The sequence below is a fragment of the Dama dama genome, chromosome 2 (assembly GCF_033118175.1).
Source record: "Dama dama isolate Ldn47 chromosome 2, ASM3311817v1, whole genome shotgun sequence".
NCBI lineage: Eukaryota > Metazoa > Chordata > Mammalia > Artiodactyla > Cervidae > Dama > Dama dama.
The window spans coordinates 43,977,770-43,992,567 of record NC_083682.1 but is presented as its reverse complement, the minus strand read 5'-3'; the positions used below and the strand labels follow the sequence as shown (position 1 = coordinate 43,992,567).

Below are 14,798 nucleotides of genomic sequence, written 5' to 3'. Positions count from 1 at the left end.
GAGCCAGGAAACCACCTGAGATGTGGTGAGATTAAAGGAAAGAGAAAAACTCATCAAGTTTAGGAGACCCAACCACCTGAGACCCTGCACACATCCTAACCTTGTCACTTTGCAGAAGAATGCCAATACCTTGATCCTTGTCACATAACCCTATCTGACTATTTAACCTCTTCCATTCTCCAGAGCTTCCCTGGTAGCTCAGATGGTAAAGAGTCCGCCTACAAGGCAGAAGACGTGGGTTCGATTCCTGGGTTGGGAAGATCTCCTGGAGAAGGAAATGGTTAACCACTCAGGTATTCTTGCCTGGAGAATCCCCATGGACAGAGGATCCTGGCAGGTCATAGTCCATGGGGTCGCAGAGTCAGACACGACTGAGCAACTAACACGGTACACTATACTATTCTCCAGGGAGAGGAGCACAGTTCTTGAGGTACTCCCCCTCTGCCTGCCAAAGAAATAAAGTCACTCTTTCCTCCTCCATAACTGTCTCCATATATCAGTTCATCATCGGTACACAGAGAGCCAAGATTTTGGCAGCATAAACAGAAAATCTCGGTGAAGGCCATAGAGAATAAGCAAAAAGCTGAGAGCCCAGAAAGTGAGAGAGGAAGGTATTCATTTTTCTTCTTTGCTGGTCACTACGTGTCACAGAGGATGAGATGGTTGGATGGCATCATCAACTCAATGGACATAGTTTGAGCAAACTCCGGGAGATAGTGAAGGACAAGGAAGCCTGGCATGCTGCTGTCTATGGGGTCCCAAAGAGTCAGACCTGACTTGGCAACTGAATAACAACCATGTCACAGGTCAGAAAAGGAAAAAGGACACAGAGGTAGCACCTGTCTAGGAGTGAAGATTATGTCTAGCCAGACTTCCACTTTTATTACACCTATTATACATCATTACAGTAAAAGACATGCAAGAGGGAGAAAAATTTCCACACAAAAAATTTAAAATTCCATATCTCTCACCAGAAATGGCCCTTATAAAGGCTTGACAGATGCCCAAGCAAATTTTATTCATAGTTTTAATTCTAAAGACTATGTGTATGTTCTCTCTGGTGTTAGTTGCCTTGTTATGTCCAACTCCTTGAGATCCCATGGACTGTAGCCCACCAGGCTTTTCTGTCCATAAATTCTCTAGGCAAGATACTGGAAAATGTAGTCATTCCCTTCTCCAGGGGATTTTCCCAACACAGGGATTGAACCCAGGTCTGCTGCATTGCCTATCTATCTGTTTACTTGCCTGTTTTTATATAAAATTATAACTTACATTCATAAAGGAATCCTTTAATCATTATCAGGACTTCAAGTATTTTGCTTTGAAAGAGTCTAAGTATTCCAATCAATTATTCAATAAAAGTGTTTTATTTTTAGTTGCCTTGGAAATACCTTTTATTCATTTACTCTTTTTCTCTATACCAGGGATAGCTATTTCAGGAAATGGGCAGCAGGTTTTTACACTAAGTCACACATATGCTCTCTAATTTCATGCTCATCTTAACAGTATCACTATTCCCATTTTATAGATGTGAAAATGAGAGCTCAGGAAGGTTACATATTCACTCAAAGTTATGTTAGTATCAACAGGCAAAGATGAAATTTAAACTTGTCAATGTCTGACTTCAAAGTCCAAATTCATTCTTTTGACTTAAATACATTATCTTCCTCTAAAACAGGAGTCAGCAAACTATGTTTCACTGACCAAATCCAGCTCACTTCCTTTTTTTTTTGGTACAGCCCACAAGCTAAAAATGGCTATCATGTTTTAGATAGGTGAAAAAAAGCAAGAGGAATAATATTTTATGACATATTTATACAAAGTTCAAATTTTATTTTGATAATATAAAGTTTTATCAAAACTGACCCTTATTCCAACATGTATTTCCTATCACTTCTTTGTGATAGGAAATAGCAGGGTTGAGTAGCTGTGACAGAGATCAGCCAGCATACAAAGCTGGCTCTTTACAGGAGAAGTATGCTGACACCTGCTTTAAAATAAATATCATGATAAAGCTCAGCTGAGGGTACAATCCTTTTGAGATGAAATGTGACACAAGATCTTCAATAATAAGACTTTTTTTTTTAAGTCAGTTTCTGTTTATGAAATAGTGGATCAAACTTCTAAACAGAATAACAAAATTTTCCAACTTGATATAAACTTTGAAGTATCTGCTTACTACAAGAAGGTCTTGATGTTCTCTGCTTTCAACTCATCCAAAAATGCTTTCTTTACATTATGCTGTGGAATGTTAGTAGCTTCACTGGAGGACTTTATAAACCATCCTGCAAAAGACAAACAAATATAGGAATGGGGTATGAGCTTTCAGACAGAGCCTATTTTTCTTATTATTTTATTTATCATATGTAAAACACAAATTGTCCATGACCTCTGCCATTAACTGAGATTTCCTGAAGTTTTCTCTTGCCTACCTCCATCGGAAAAAAAATCATGCAGACAGACTCAATTACAAATCAGTCACAATATATTTTTAATCCAATTTCATTATGTATTGCTGTTATTCTAAGAAATGCTTTATGATATTAGCACTAAAATTAAATACACTTCAACTAATGGGGAAAATGAAAGCAGAAAGGAGATCCACCTTCTTTCTCCTTCAAGCTTCTATCCCCAGCGACTACTCCTCTGCTGACCCAGAAGAAACATTTAGTAGGTGTTTAATGAATTAATTATGAACATATTTCATGTACATAAATCATTTCAAAGAGTTGAAGGCAATTCAGTCTTGTAATTTGTTCTGGTTCTGAAACTAAAACAAAGTGTGATGAAATATTTTGTGCTTCCAGTTGAAGCAGGATTGAAAAGTCCAACTTCAGAGAGCTACAATGAAACTACAAGTCACCCAACATCTCTTCAAGATAAACAGGCTAGAGGCAACAGGTAGGCAGCTCGCCCAGGACCATGAGCCCCTGTAGCTGGCTTCATGACAGATATTCAGCTAAATGATAACGATTTGTGCATAAAATGGTTACCAGAAACACCCAGCTAGCTTTCATGGAGCTTTCCAATTATTAATCACATACATGCTACACACGTGCATATATACACGTGTACTGAAATAAATGGTTGGCAGCAAATGGAAATACAGTTCCACCAGTATGTTATAAAAAAAAAAAAAGGAGACTTGGAAACGACTCTAAGATCAGGGCACATGGGGGATGAAATGCTTGAATCGAGATCTGAAAAATGAGTTGGATAAAGAGGATGGAGGCCTGTGGGAGGGAAGGAGCAGAGAATCCTCGGGAAAAATTAATATTAATAAAGAACGCACTCCGTGTAAGCCACTGTATGGGGCTGAGGGCAACACGGGGTACACACTCAGGCACTTCAGTCGTGTCTGATTCTTTACAACCCCAGGGACTGTAGCCCGCCAGGTTCCTCTGTCCACGGGGTTCTCCAGGCAAGAATATTGGAGTGGGTTGACACTCCTCCAGAGAATCTTCCCAACCCAGGGATTTAACCCAAGTCTCCTGCATTGCAGGTGGATTCTGTACCCACTGAACCACCTGGGAAGCCCAAGGGCAACACTAAGAAGCACAAAATGCTTCTAAAAGACAGAGAAGATGCCCCTGGTGGTACAGTGGATGGGAATCCACTTGCCAACACAGGGGACAAGAGCAGGATCCCTGGTCCGGGAAGATTCTACACGCCAGGGGCAACTAAGCCTGAGTGCCACAGCTGCTGAGCCCAGAGGCAGAGAGTTGCAACTGAGCCATGTGGCCCCCACTCCTGGCACCTAGAAAGCTCGAGAACAGCAAGACCCAGCGTGGCCAAAAAAGAGAAGAAAAAAGACACATAAGATCCTAATCTTCGTGCTGACCTTGCCAAGTGAATTTCCGACGTTTTCAGTTGAGACAACTGAAACTCAAGTTGGCGGGTGTCCTTAATGAGCACACTTATCTCACCTAAGCCCCACAGCAACCCTGATATCCACAATTAGTTATGAGCAGAATGTGGTTCAAAGGGCGCAAAGCAAGCAAAAAGAGACGAGTCTGAGCCAGCCTAGCAGGCTTAATTGGAGAAGGAAATGGCAACCCACTCCAGTGTTCTATGCTGGAGAATTCCACGGACAGAGGAGCCTGGTAGGCTACTGTCCATGGGGTTGCAAGAGTTGGATATGACTTAGCGACTCAACTACTGCTCCTAGCAGGTTTATGCCCTGGTCTTCTCAATCCCAGAAAGGGAGCCCAGAATTCACAGTAGGGGTAAACTACCTGGTGATACTTACACTAGTCTTGTGCATTAAAGTCCAATGAGAAGCATCTCCTCACCAGGAAAGAATAAAGTGCCAATTTACTACTTTCAGTAATTTACAGCTATTATTCTTACAAAGACTGACAAACTGAGGCTAACAGAGACTCCCTCACTTGCTCAAGGTCAGGAAGAAGTTGCAGAGTCTGAGAAAAATCTCAGCGTTGCTCCCTGATTACCTGGGAGAGTTGGGTTAAGTCTGCAAATTAGTACACGGGGGAAAAAACTTGAAAGCACTGCTGTTAAAAAGTTCTGTTCAGAGCACTGACAATAAGGTCAACCAGTTCCTAACTGTTCCTCTATTTCTTACTTCCAAAAGGAGAGAAAAGGGCTCCCAAGAAGCAATGCCCAGCGCTCTCCCCACCGCACACGACTAGATTAAGACCGCAAAGAGGTAAGAGCCGTTTCTTACAAAGCTCCTTGGACTACCTAGCAAGTGCCCCCCGAGATCCTGCGGAAAGGAGCCAATTTCTCGCAGGCCTGCAGCCGGCGGAACTTTCTCAAGTTCAGTTTCAGGGTTTCTGCGCTCTCCTCCTGTAGGCGCCTGTCCTCCAGCAGCCCGTCCGGAACGCAAACGTGCTTCCCCGGCAACTAAGTCCCACCTAACCCGCGGGAGCTGGTCCGCACGCCCCCCAGCCCGATCCCGGCCCCGGAGCCCAGCAGCAGGAACCCCGCGGCAGGGGGCCCCGGAGCCCGGCGGGCCGCGGGGCAGGCGGGCGGGCTGGGGGCCGAGCGTGGCGCGGACCCCCGTCCTCCCCCTCGTACCGAAGAGGAAGCCGAGGACGAAGAGGCCGGCGCACAGCACCAGGGCCACCGCGCACAGTCGGCGCGGACGGGGCCAGGCCACCGAGGCCGAGTCGGTTTCGTGAAGCGGGTTCCACATCTCGGCGCGCGGCGGCGGCGGGGCCTCCGGGGACCGTGCAGCAACCCCGCTGCAGCCTCGCGGGCGGCGGGGCAAGGGCGCCTTTCCCCTGCGCCGAGCCGCTCAGCCCGGCCGCCGGGAGTGCGCTCCCCGCCGGGGCTCCGCGGACTCCGCCCCTCTCGGCTCCCAACCAATCCGGGCGAGCGAGAGGCGGAGCCGTCCCGGGGCAAACCCCGACTCCGCGGAGAGGTGCTTTAAAGAGAGAAAAAGTTTAGCTTGAGGATTTCTAGCCCTTATTTTAACATGAAAGAAAAAGGAGGAACAAAGGGAAGGAGGAAGCGGAGGACAAACGCTTCTCCTTTCTGCACTTCCAGGGCACAGTCCTATGGACAGAAAGAAAACTGCATCCCGCGAAATTCAATGGAAGGGTCCTCTATTTTTTTCTCTCTAGGAAAATACATGTTGCAGGCTAGTTGGTAGACTAAATTATTTCTCAAGAACTTTTTCTCGAACCTGAGATCCCACTCGACTCTTTGCGACCCCGTGAACCGTATAGTCCATGGGATTCTCCAGGCCAGAACACTGGAGTGGGTAGCCGGTCCCTTCTCCAGGGGATCTTCCCAACGCAGAGATGGAACGGAGTCTCCTGCACTGCAGGCGAATTCTTTACCAACTGAGCCATCCGGGGAGCCCCATTAAATACTGTTACAGCCCTGCAATGAGGAAAATCGAGTAGAGAACGGCGGTGCCCTATTTTGGCACTGATTTGGATTCAGGGAGTGAATTTTGATGTCAATGTGAGTTACCACTGTGCAGTTTTTCCTAATGAAGATCACTGACATTAATAAACTATTAGGAAATTATCCCTGCCTTTACATTACACAACCATTTTTAAAGAAATGATACTGGAATTTGCTGAAGGCGGAGACTTTATCTCGTTTCATATCCCAGCTGCACTTGACACTCTATTACGTTGTGGGCGTGAAATCAGTCTTGAATTAACCTGACAAGTCAATCGCACATAATTCTACCCTTGTCATAAATTCTTTAAAAATAATAACAATGGTATCTAAAGGATGAGAATAACCACAGGCTTTATAAAATCAATGATGTTCTTAAAATCTGTAAGGGAAACTGCATACATGGCCTTTAGCTAGGAGTGCTTAATGGGAACATTGTATTTAACAAATCCAGGAAATAGCAGAGCTTGAATCTGCTGGAGATAACGAGAAACTTTGGGCCCTGGGAGCTGCGGGAGGAGTAGTCAAGGAAAGGCAGATAGGTTCCTTTGGGAAAGGCAGAGGACAGAGAGAGTGAGGAGAGACAGGGCTAGATGGTAGAGAATCTTGGGTACTTTATATAAAGAATTTCTGAGCTAAGTGAAGAGATATAGGAGAATTAAAATGCCAACAGTGAACCAAGACAACTACTAGATAACCTAGGACAGGTTACGGTTATGGAACCTTAACCCTAACCTTTAATCCCTTTCTAACAATATCTTTTATTTCTTGAATGCTGCCTAATGTTCTTGTTGTCAACTCTAACCAGGAATGGTGGAAAAATAATACTCACTGAGCACTTTCTAAATGAGACAGTTTGTATATACATTAACTTGTTTAATCATTGGTACCTTTCATAGTTGATACTGTAATTTTTCCCATTTTACACATAGAAAAACTGAAATTTAATGAGATGGAATAAATTGCTCAAAGTCACAAAGCTAAAACATAATCCAATGCTTATCTCACTCTAAATCACTGTCCTGTCTGCATTGAGCATGGGATATATTTGCTATGAGCTTTGCTTATATTGGGAGACTGGGCTTGAAGTCAGAAGACTTGGACTTAAGCTTTAGTTCTGGTCCTGTCTAAACCCTAAATCCTCAAGAGTCACATAATGTGTCATGTCATTTGTTTAAAAAAAAAAAAAAAAAAAAAAAAGGATCATCTGATAACATTATTAAGAACTATGTGTTAATAAAGGTGTTCTGAAGGTCATATGTGAATGTAAATGAGACAAATTATATTTATTAAGTACAAGAAGAGTTTTTGAACAATATGAGAACTACATGACAATTTAGTTAATAGCCTTTACAATGCTTGGAGGGATTGGGGGCAGGAGGAGAAGTGGACGACAGAGGATGAGATGGCTGGATGGCATCACCGACTCGATGGGCATGAGTTTGAGTAAACTCCGGGAGTTTGTGATGGACAGGGAGGCCTGGCGTGCTGCGATTCGCAAAGAGTCGGACACGACTGAGCAACTGAACTGAACTGAACACATTTGAAGAAATCAGAGAACAAATGAAAATTTTTTATCTTATAGAAAGGATTCCTTCTCCCCTCATGAAGCATACAGTTTAGTGGGAAAGACATAGCTCTTATGAGTAATTAATGACTAATTAATATCATGAGCACATTCTACATGGTAAGCACTTACTATATGCTTTGAAAGATAATTTTATTTGACTACCAAGGCCCAAAAGAATTTGGAATCTCTAAGAAGTGATTTTGCAAGCCATACTAGATTTTTCTATTGTCATTTTTATTATTATTTCCCTTTTATAGGTGAAGAAACTAAGCTTTAGTGAAGTTAAATTACTCCCTCCCCTACAAAAACACAAGTGCTTTGATAAGTGTTAGATCACATTATACTCCTTTCTTTGACTATTGAGGAAAGATTATAGATGACCTCTATATAAGGACTTGTAGAAGAATACCAAATCCAGTGGGACGTGCTCTTATTTCTCTTGATTATAACATTTATCATTCTGTATTGTAACTGTGTTTATATGTCTATCTTCCTGAATATTGTGATCTTTTTCGAGGTCAGATACTTTATTTGACACATGTTTATACCCATAATTTTTGGCACAAAATAACTATTTGATAAATACGCTTTCATTAAACAAATGAGTGACTGAAGAACAATTTTAATGCTAAAAAAGAAAACCATTTGCTTGCTAATTCACTATGTATTATGTCACCTAATGACAAATGAAGAATCTGTCATCACTACACCTTGCCTGGGTGCCTATTTGAGCTTTCAAAAGCACTGATTTCATACAGTACTCTCCCCAACCCTGAACCACTTACTTCCTTCACACATTTATTATGATTCACAAATTCCCAAGGAAATATAAAATATGTTTAATAATGCTTTATTTGAAAGTGTTCAAAATTGCAAATGTATTCCTCTATTTGGATATTTTATTTCCACTTTTATATGCATAATGTTTTCTCTCTTTAAAGAACCTGCTTAAAAACACTTATGTTGTGCTCTTGATATTCATAGACATTTACTACTAACACACTGATCTCTAGTTTTCCTTAATCTTATGTGTTAGCCTTTTGTTGCACATTTTATTCTCTTATTCCCTTTCAGATTTTAAGCTTCTTGGTGCCAGGAACAATATCATGTTCCCATCTATTTTCCAGAGTTATCACAATGCTTCATATATAGAAACATCCTTTTGAATGATTGGATGACATTATACTAAGAGTTGAAACAATTATGAGATTGTATAAGAGATGATTTCTGTTACTGAAGAGCTTTATTCAAAGGGGGAAGATAGGGCTTAAATACAGAGATAAATAACAATACCAGAAAGCAGAGATTGCAAGCCAAAAAGAATAGCAATAGCTGATGTTCAGAAGGCATTATGGGCTCCACATTTATACCTAATGATTCATATTAACCTCGTTAGTGTTTGTTTGAAGAATACCTTGAAATATTTCACAGTACCGTATGCCCATCCATACACACAAAAATTGTACGGCATCACTTTGTAGGTAGGTGGACAAGATAAGCTAAAATGTAACCTGACCATCCTTTTCATCTTCCAGGGCATGAAATAATATATTTAGAATAGAAATATTAAATAAAGGAAACACAGGACAGGCAAGTATATTGTTTGTCCATGCAAACGGAATATTTGCATCTGCACCAGTTACCAACTCTTATAGCATCTCTAGACTGAAAACTCGGCCTGTTGGGCCTGGCAGAGTGCTTCTCACGTAATGCATGCATGCTAAGTCACTTCAGTCTCACTCTGCAACCCTATCAACTGTAACCCGCCAGGCTCCTCTGTCCATGGGATTCTCCAGGCAAGAATACTGGAGTGGGTTGCCATGCCCTCCTTCAGGGGATCTTCCTGACGTGGGGATTGAACCTGGGTCTCTTTATGTCTCCTTCTTTGGCAGCCGGGTTCTTTACTACTAGCGCCACCTGGGAAGCCCTTGTCACATAGCACTTACACAATAAAAGCTTTTAAATGAATGAACTGCACCGCAACTACTAGATGATGAGTAGTTATTACCTAGTTACAAAGCTCTTTTAAACAATAAACAGTATGGTGCAAAATACAAGTATTTAATTCAGTAATGAGAAAAAGCATTTTTGTCCTTTACTAACATATGCTCATAAAGGTATTTTATTCAATCCGAAAAGCATTTCTTAAAATTATCACCATGGGCCAAGAACTGGCCTGGGTCACAGAAACACCAAACTAATAAGATTTTTCTTTGCTTCAGTTGGGATTTCTTACTCCTGGAACTTTGGTAAAAACAGGTTGCAAAGTTTTGTGAGAAGAAAAATTACATAAAATCTAAACCCAAGTATGTAATGTCTGTTGGTTATTAGATCTACAAGACTGTTAAATGAGTTGATATAATGACTACACATAGAGCATAATAGGCACAATGTCTCTGGTCAGTATTTCAGGTAAATAAGCCAAACATGTAAGAGAGTATCATTGAAGAATCTTCGAAATGACACCAATGTTTCACTCGTGAGATAGTAGATTTTAAACTCTAGAATACTTAGATTGAAACATAGAAATGTTCAGGTAATCAGATTATGTATTATTCCATTAATTATTTAGTATTTCAAAACTGTGCTTTGTGATATTTAAGAGAATTTGGTCTATTCAATTAGACTTGATTCTAATATAAGCTGTATAGTTGAATAATTCAGTTACCTACTGTCTTTATATGCAATTTTTCCAAAATATGTAAAAGAAGTTAATATTCTCCATAATTATAAATTAAAATTTTAGACTGATGAGAATTAATTTTAACTATTTGATAAGATTTGTTAGATGATTGAATTGCCTAAAAATTAACAGAATATGTTACATGTATAAATGCTGTTTAAAATGATTAACAATATTTAATTAACTAAGTGTGTAAACATAATACTAAAATTTTAAAAGATCCCAGTTATTGTTAAAATTTATTAGATTTATAAATTAAATAAGACACATATGCAGAAATTAAAGAAGTTAAAGAACAAGGTTTTTGTTTTCTTTAATTTCTAACTTCAGTCACCCAAATAATGATTATAAAAGTTAAAGTAAAATTCTGGATAGATTTTTTTATATATATAAAACCTGCCCTTAAGGACATTTAAAAAGATTTTTAAAATATTGCAACGCAGATCCTCAGAGAGTTTAGTAAGGTGAAATGCTGGTTCCCCAGTGAACACTCTCTCTTCTGGACTAGATGACACCACTTCTCTTAAACTGCCTGGCATTCCTTCTCAGCCTCTTTTGCCAGCCCCCCCTTTAACAGCCCTTGAACTGTTAGGCTGCCTGAAACCTCTGCCTTTAGCTCTGGGTTCTCTTCTTTCTGTAGCATCCCTTCAGGTGACTTTAAACTCCAAGCCCCATCATGCCCTGGCAGAAACTGTTCACCAACATATATCCTATTTCCTAGGCGTACAGCTTAGACCACAAGTCTCACTCTCCCTTGAAGTTAAGTAGGGCTATGTTACTGTGTAAGAGTTAACAAAATATAGAAGGAAGTGTTATACACCACTGCCAAGCCTAGCCCTTGATACTTCCTCCATAATCCTCTCTCTATTCACCTCAATTATGTGGCTGAACACACAAGATCTAGCAGAGATATCAGAGGCTCTAGGGAATGGTATAGCCTCAAGACACAAAAAGCATCAATTTCTGAATCACTGTTTGGAGGAATGACCAGCAATCAAGAATGTCCACTGGACTTTATTAAAAAAAAAAATAACTTCTAATTTTTTAATCCAATAGATACATTACAGAAGTCAGTGTCACTAAATATCATTTATCTCGATAGAATCCGCTGGTTTTTTACATTTGTTGTCTGCCGAGACTTCACTTCAGAGATCCAGAATTAAACGTTCCATTGCTGAATTGAGATCTCCACCTTAGGGTCTACCAGGCCCCTCAAACTTCACAGGAACAGAGAGGGGCTGAGTGACTGACAACCAGTATTAGTAAAAGTTCTCCAGAGAAACAGAGCTGACAGGCTATGTAGAAATATACGGAAGAGGAGATTTATCACGGGAATTGGCTCCCCTGGTTATGGAGGCCAAGAAGTCCCACAGTCTGCTGTCTGAATGCTGGGGAGCTAGGAGAGCTGATGGTAAAATTTAGTCCTGGTCCGAAAGCCTGAGAAGGTGTGTGGAGGGGTGCGTCTCTAGTCTTCAAGTCTGAGGCCCAGGAACCACTTCCTCTGATGTCCGAGAGCAGGAAAAGAAGAACAAGAAGAAATACACCGTTCCTTCACCTGTGTGTTCAATTAAGACCCCGATCACACTGGTAAAGGTGAATCTTTACTCAGTTTACCAGATCAGATGCTAGTCTCTTTCAGAGACACCCTCACAGATACAACCAGTACTAATGTTCTGCAGCTCTGCGGGCATCCCTTGGTCCAGTTAACCTGACTTATCAGTCACTTCACCACCACCCCCAACACCTTCACTTTCCACTCTCCAACATCACCCCATCTCCAGCCAGACTTCTCTGTCAGCTCCATCTGAATCAATGACACCATTCTCCATTATTGTTCAGGATAAATGCAAAGTCATTCTTCATCCACTTACTTATGAAATATTTATTGAGAGTCTCCTCTGCATCAGAAAGTACGCCAGCATATACAACAGCAAACAAAGTAAATCTGGTAGTTCTTATCTCTTTCAGTCAAAGCCGACCACCAACCGGGTCCTCCTAAAAGATAAATACAATCACATTTGATTTTTTGTTTAATATTTGTTTTATTTACTTGTTTTATTTGGCTTTGCTAGGTCCTGGTTGCAGCACATGGGATTTCTATTTGCAGCATGTGGGATCCAGTTCCCTGCCAGAGGATTGAACTTGGGGCCCCTGTATTAGGAGCTCAGAGTCTTAGCCACTGGACCACCAAGGGAAGTCCTTCACATTTGATTTCTTGCTTGAAAATCTTTACCTTTACTCTTTTTTTCCCTTAATTTCCCTTAATTTAATTCTCTTAAAATTAAATAAAGTGTAATGTTTTTCATCAAGATATATATATATATGTATATATATATAATTTTTTTCTTCCCCAAGACCTTATACAAGTCTATTCTTATAGTGGACACCTTGAAAACCTCATGCTTCTGGGTGCAGTTATTAATAGTTAAATGAAGAATAGATACCTAATTGAGCTTAGAGGAAGATCTTTTTTTGCTGTGGTGTTGAATTGGAGATTGAGGTGGCTGGAAGTGTTATGTATATGAGCAGTCAGCTTCTGCCTACCACATGGGTATATTCACAGAGAACTAAGGTTAACTAGAAAGTAGAATAAAGCACATGACCAGGTAGGAGCAGAAATAGTATTAGAAATGGAGTATTCCTTTAACTCCTGACCTTCAAGATCTTGATTTCAGGTTTTATTGAGACCCAGTGTTTTTCCTACCTTTGGGTTCTGAGATACCCTTATTTTATCCTTGTAATAAACATCTGTCCCTTTGCCCACTCTCCCTTTTCTTGAAACTAACTTTAGTTTGTTTTACTTGCAACATTTAATCCTCAATAATTAAGCTCTCCAGCCACATCTCTTATTCAACAGTACTCCCCCATTCTCTTCTGCTATCACCTATCATAAAAACTTGTCACATGGAATTGTAAGTGGTTTCTGAAACATTCTTGGCTATTTTGTGGCACTGAACTTTGTAAAATTTGTCTCATTTGCCTCAAATGTCCATTACCGCTTAACTTTCTGGGAGTGTTCTGGTTATGTATTAAGGTTCTTCTCAAATACCATCTCTGCTTTTCACTTTTTCTGGACTTTGGTAAGAAGATGTTTTCATTTTATGTGTTGCTGTAGTACTCCACCTACATATCTGTTACAGTGTGAAGGAAATGAAATTACTCTAGAAAGCTTTTCTTCCATATTAGACTAACTCAAGTGCAGGGATGGTCTTTAATTCCAAAAACTATTTGAGTTAGTGTCTATATTTCTTTCTTTTTTTTTTTTAGTGTCTATATTTCTGAGAGTATTTCTAATGTATAGAAATGTTTGTCTTTAAGCCAATCAAATAGAGTTCTTTAAAAATTAACTTTGGCAATATCATCGGAAGTAGAAAAATATCACACACTTATACATACATGGGCATACATAAATATACAGACAGACACAAACAGAGACCTTATGGTTCTAAACTTTTAGCCAAGAAACAGATAGGGTAGAGGTCCCTGAAGAAAGAAAACCAGAAAAGGATTTCTTGATGTAAGAAAAGCCATTTTTGTGATTGAAGCTTGGCCACAATGCTTGTTCTTGGACACGTCTCAGTAATTAATGATCTTATAAGAACAAACCAATTCAACAACAAATGACTGTTATCAGGCAAGAGAAGTAGCAATAACAAAGATAATAAATCAGTTGTAAAGACTGTCGCAATGGCAAAGATTAACCAAAAACACATTTTTGAGCTGTTTTGCAGAATTCAAACCCCCTTGAGGACTCAATCACTTAATCAGCTGGAACCTAAGAAATGATGATGTTGACCCTTTCTGAACTCCATCAACTACAACTTGGATTCTGTCAAACTGCACCAATTCTATACTGAATTCTCCTCTGCTCAAATCCCTTCATGAGTATGTATGTACCCTTAGCTTAAAGCTTGCCCTATTTTGCTGTTCAGAAAGAAACTCCTTGGGAGAAAGATCCCCAGCATTCTCTGTACTTGCTGCTAGTAATAAATACTTCCTTCTCCCCACCCTTCACTTGGTTGTGCCATTTGGCTGACACCCACCAGGAGGCAAATCCTATTTTTTGGTAACAGTATAATAATACAAAACTCACATGTTTAGAAAAGAGTAGTAGTGGGATCCAAACTGTGTTTGAACTCATTGGTTTTTTTTGCAGACCCTTGAGGCTCTGCTCTATTTGCATTTTAAAACTTTTAAGTCTTTATTCAAGGGACCTGATTTTTTTTTTTTTTTTTTTGAAGGCTTTGTCCCTTCTGTTAAAGGCTTTGCTTTTTTTGTGAGTACTCATTTGGCACTTTGACCTGACTCTTTTGAAACTGGGCTGCTTCTATTGGAAATGTGTGCTAAGTCTTTGGTTGGATTCCTTTGGAACCAGGCTGTTCCTATTGAAACTATGCTGTGTAGGATTTTTCTTTCCTTTTCTCTAGAGTAAAACCTCTAAGAAATGGAATCCAAGTTATCTAAAAGTTTTGAGCTCACCCTCTCATTTCAGAGACTCCAGCTGGTTTTATGAATAAAAACAATAGTCCCTCCTCATGCAAATTTCTATCTAAATGAACCTACTTAACCAAAAGTAATGTAGAACATTGATCTCCATTATGGGTAACTTTTTGAACTCCCCAAACGTACTTTTCTTAAACCTAAATTGGACAGCCTTGGCTCTAAAATTGT

At 40.1% G+C, this 14,798-nt stretch overlaps 1 protein-coding gene across 1 annotated transcript in view; it reads right to left on the bottom strand.

The window, feature by feature from the left end:
* FOLH1 (folate hydrolase 1) overlaps positions 1 to 5,238 on the bottom strand; it is a 64,071-nt gene extending 58,833 nt beyond the window's left edge. Inside the window, exons 1-2 of the mRNA XM_061120456.1 lie at positions 5,038 to 5,238; positions 2,180 to 2,285 (exon numbers count right to left, since the gene is read on the bottom strand). Of these exons, the coding sequence (XP_060976439.1) occupies positions 2,180 to 2,285; positions 5,038 to 5,155 (224 nt within the window). The 5' untranslated portion in view covers positions 5,156 to 5,238. The remainder of the gene's footprint in view (positions 1 to 2,179; positions 2,286 to 5,037) is intronic.
* Positions 5,239 to 14,798: the final 9,560 nt, after the last annotated feature.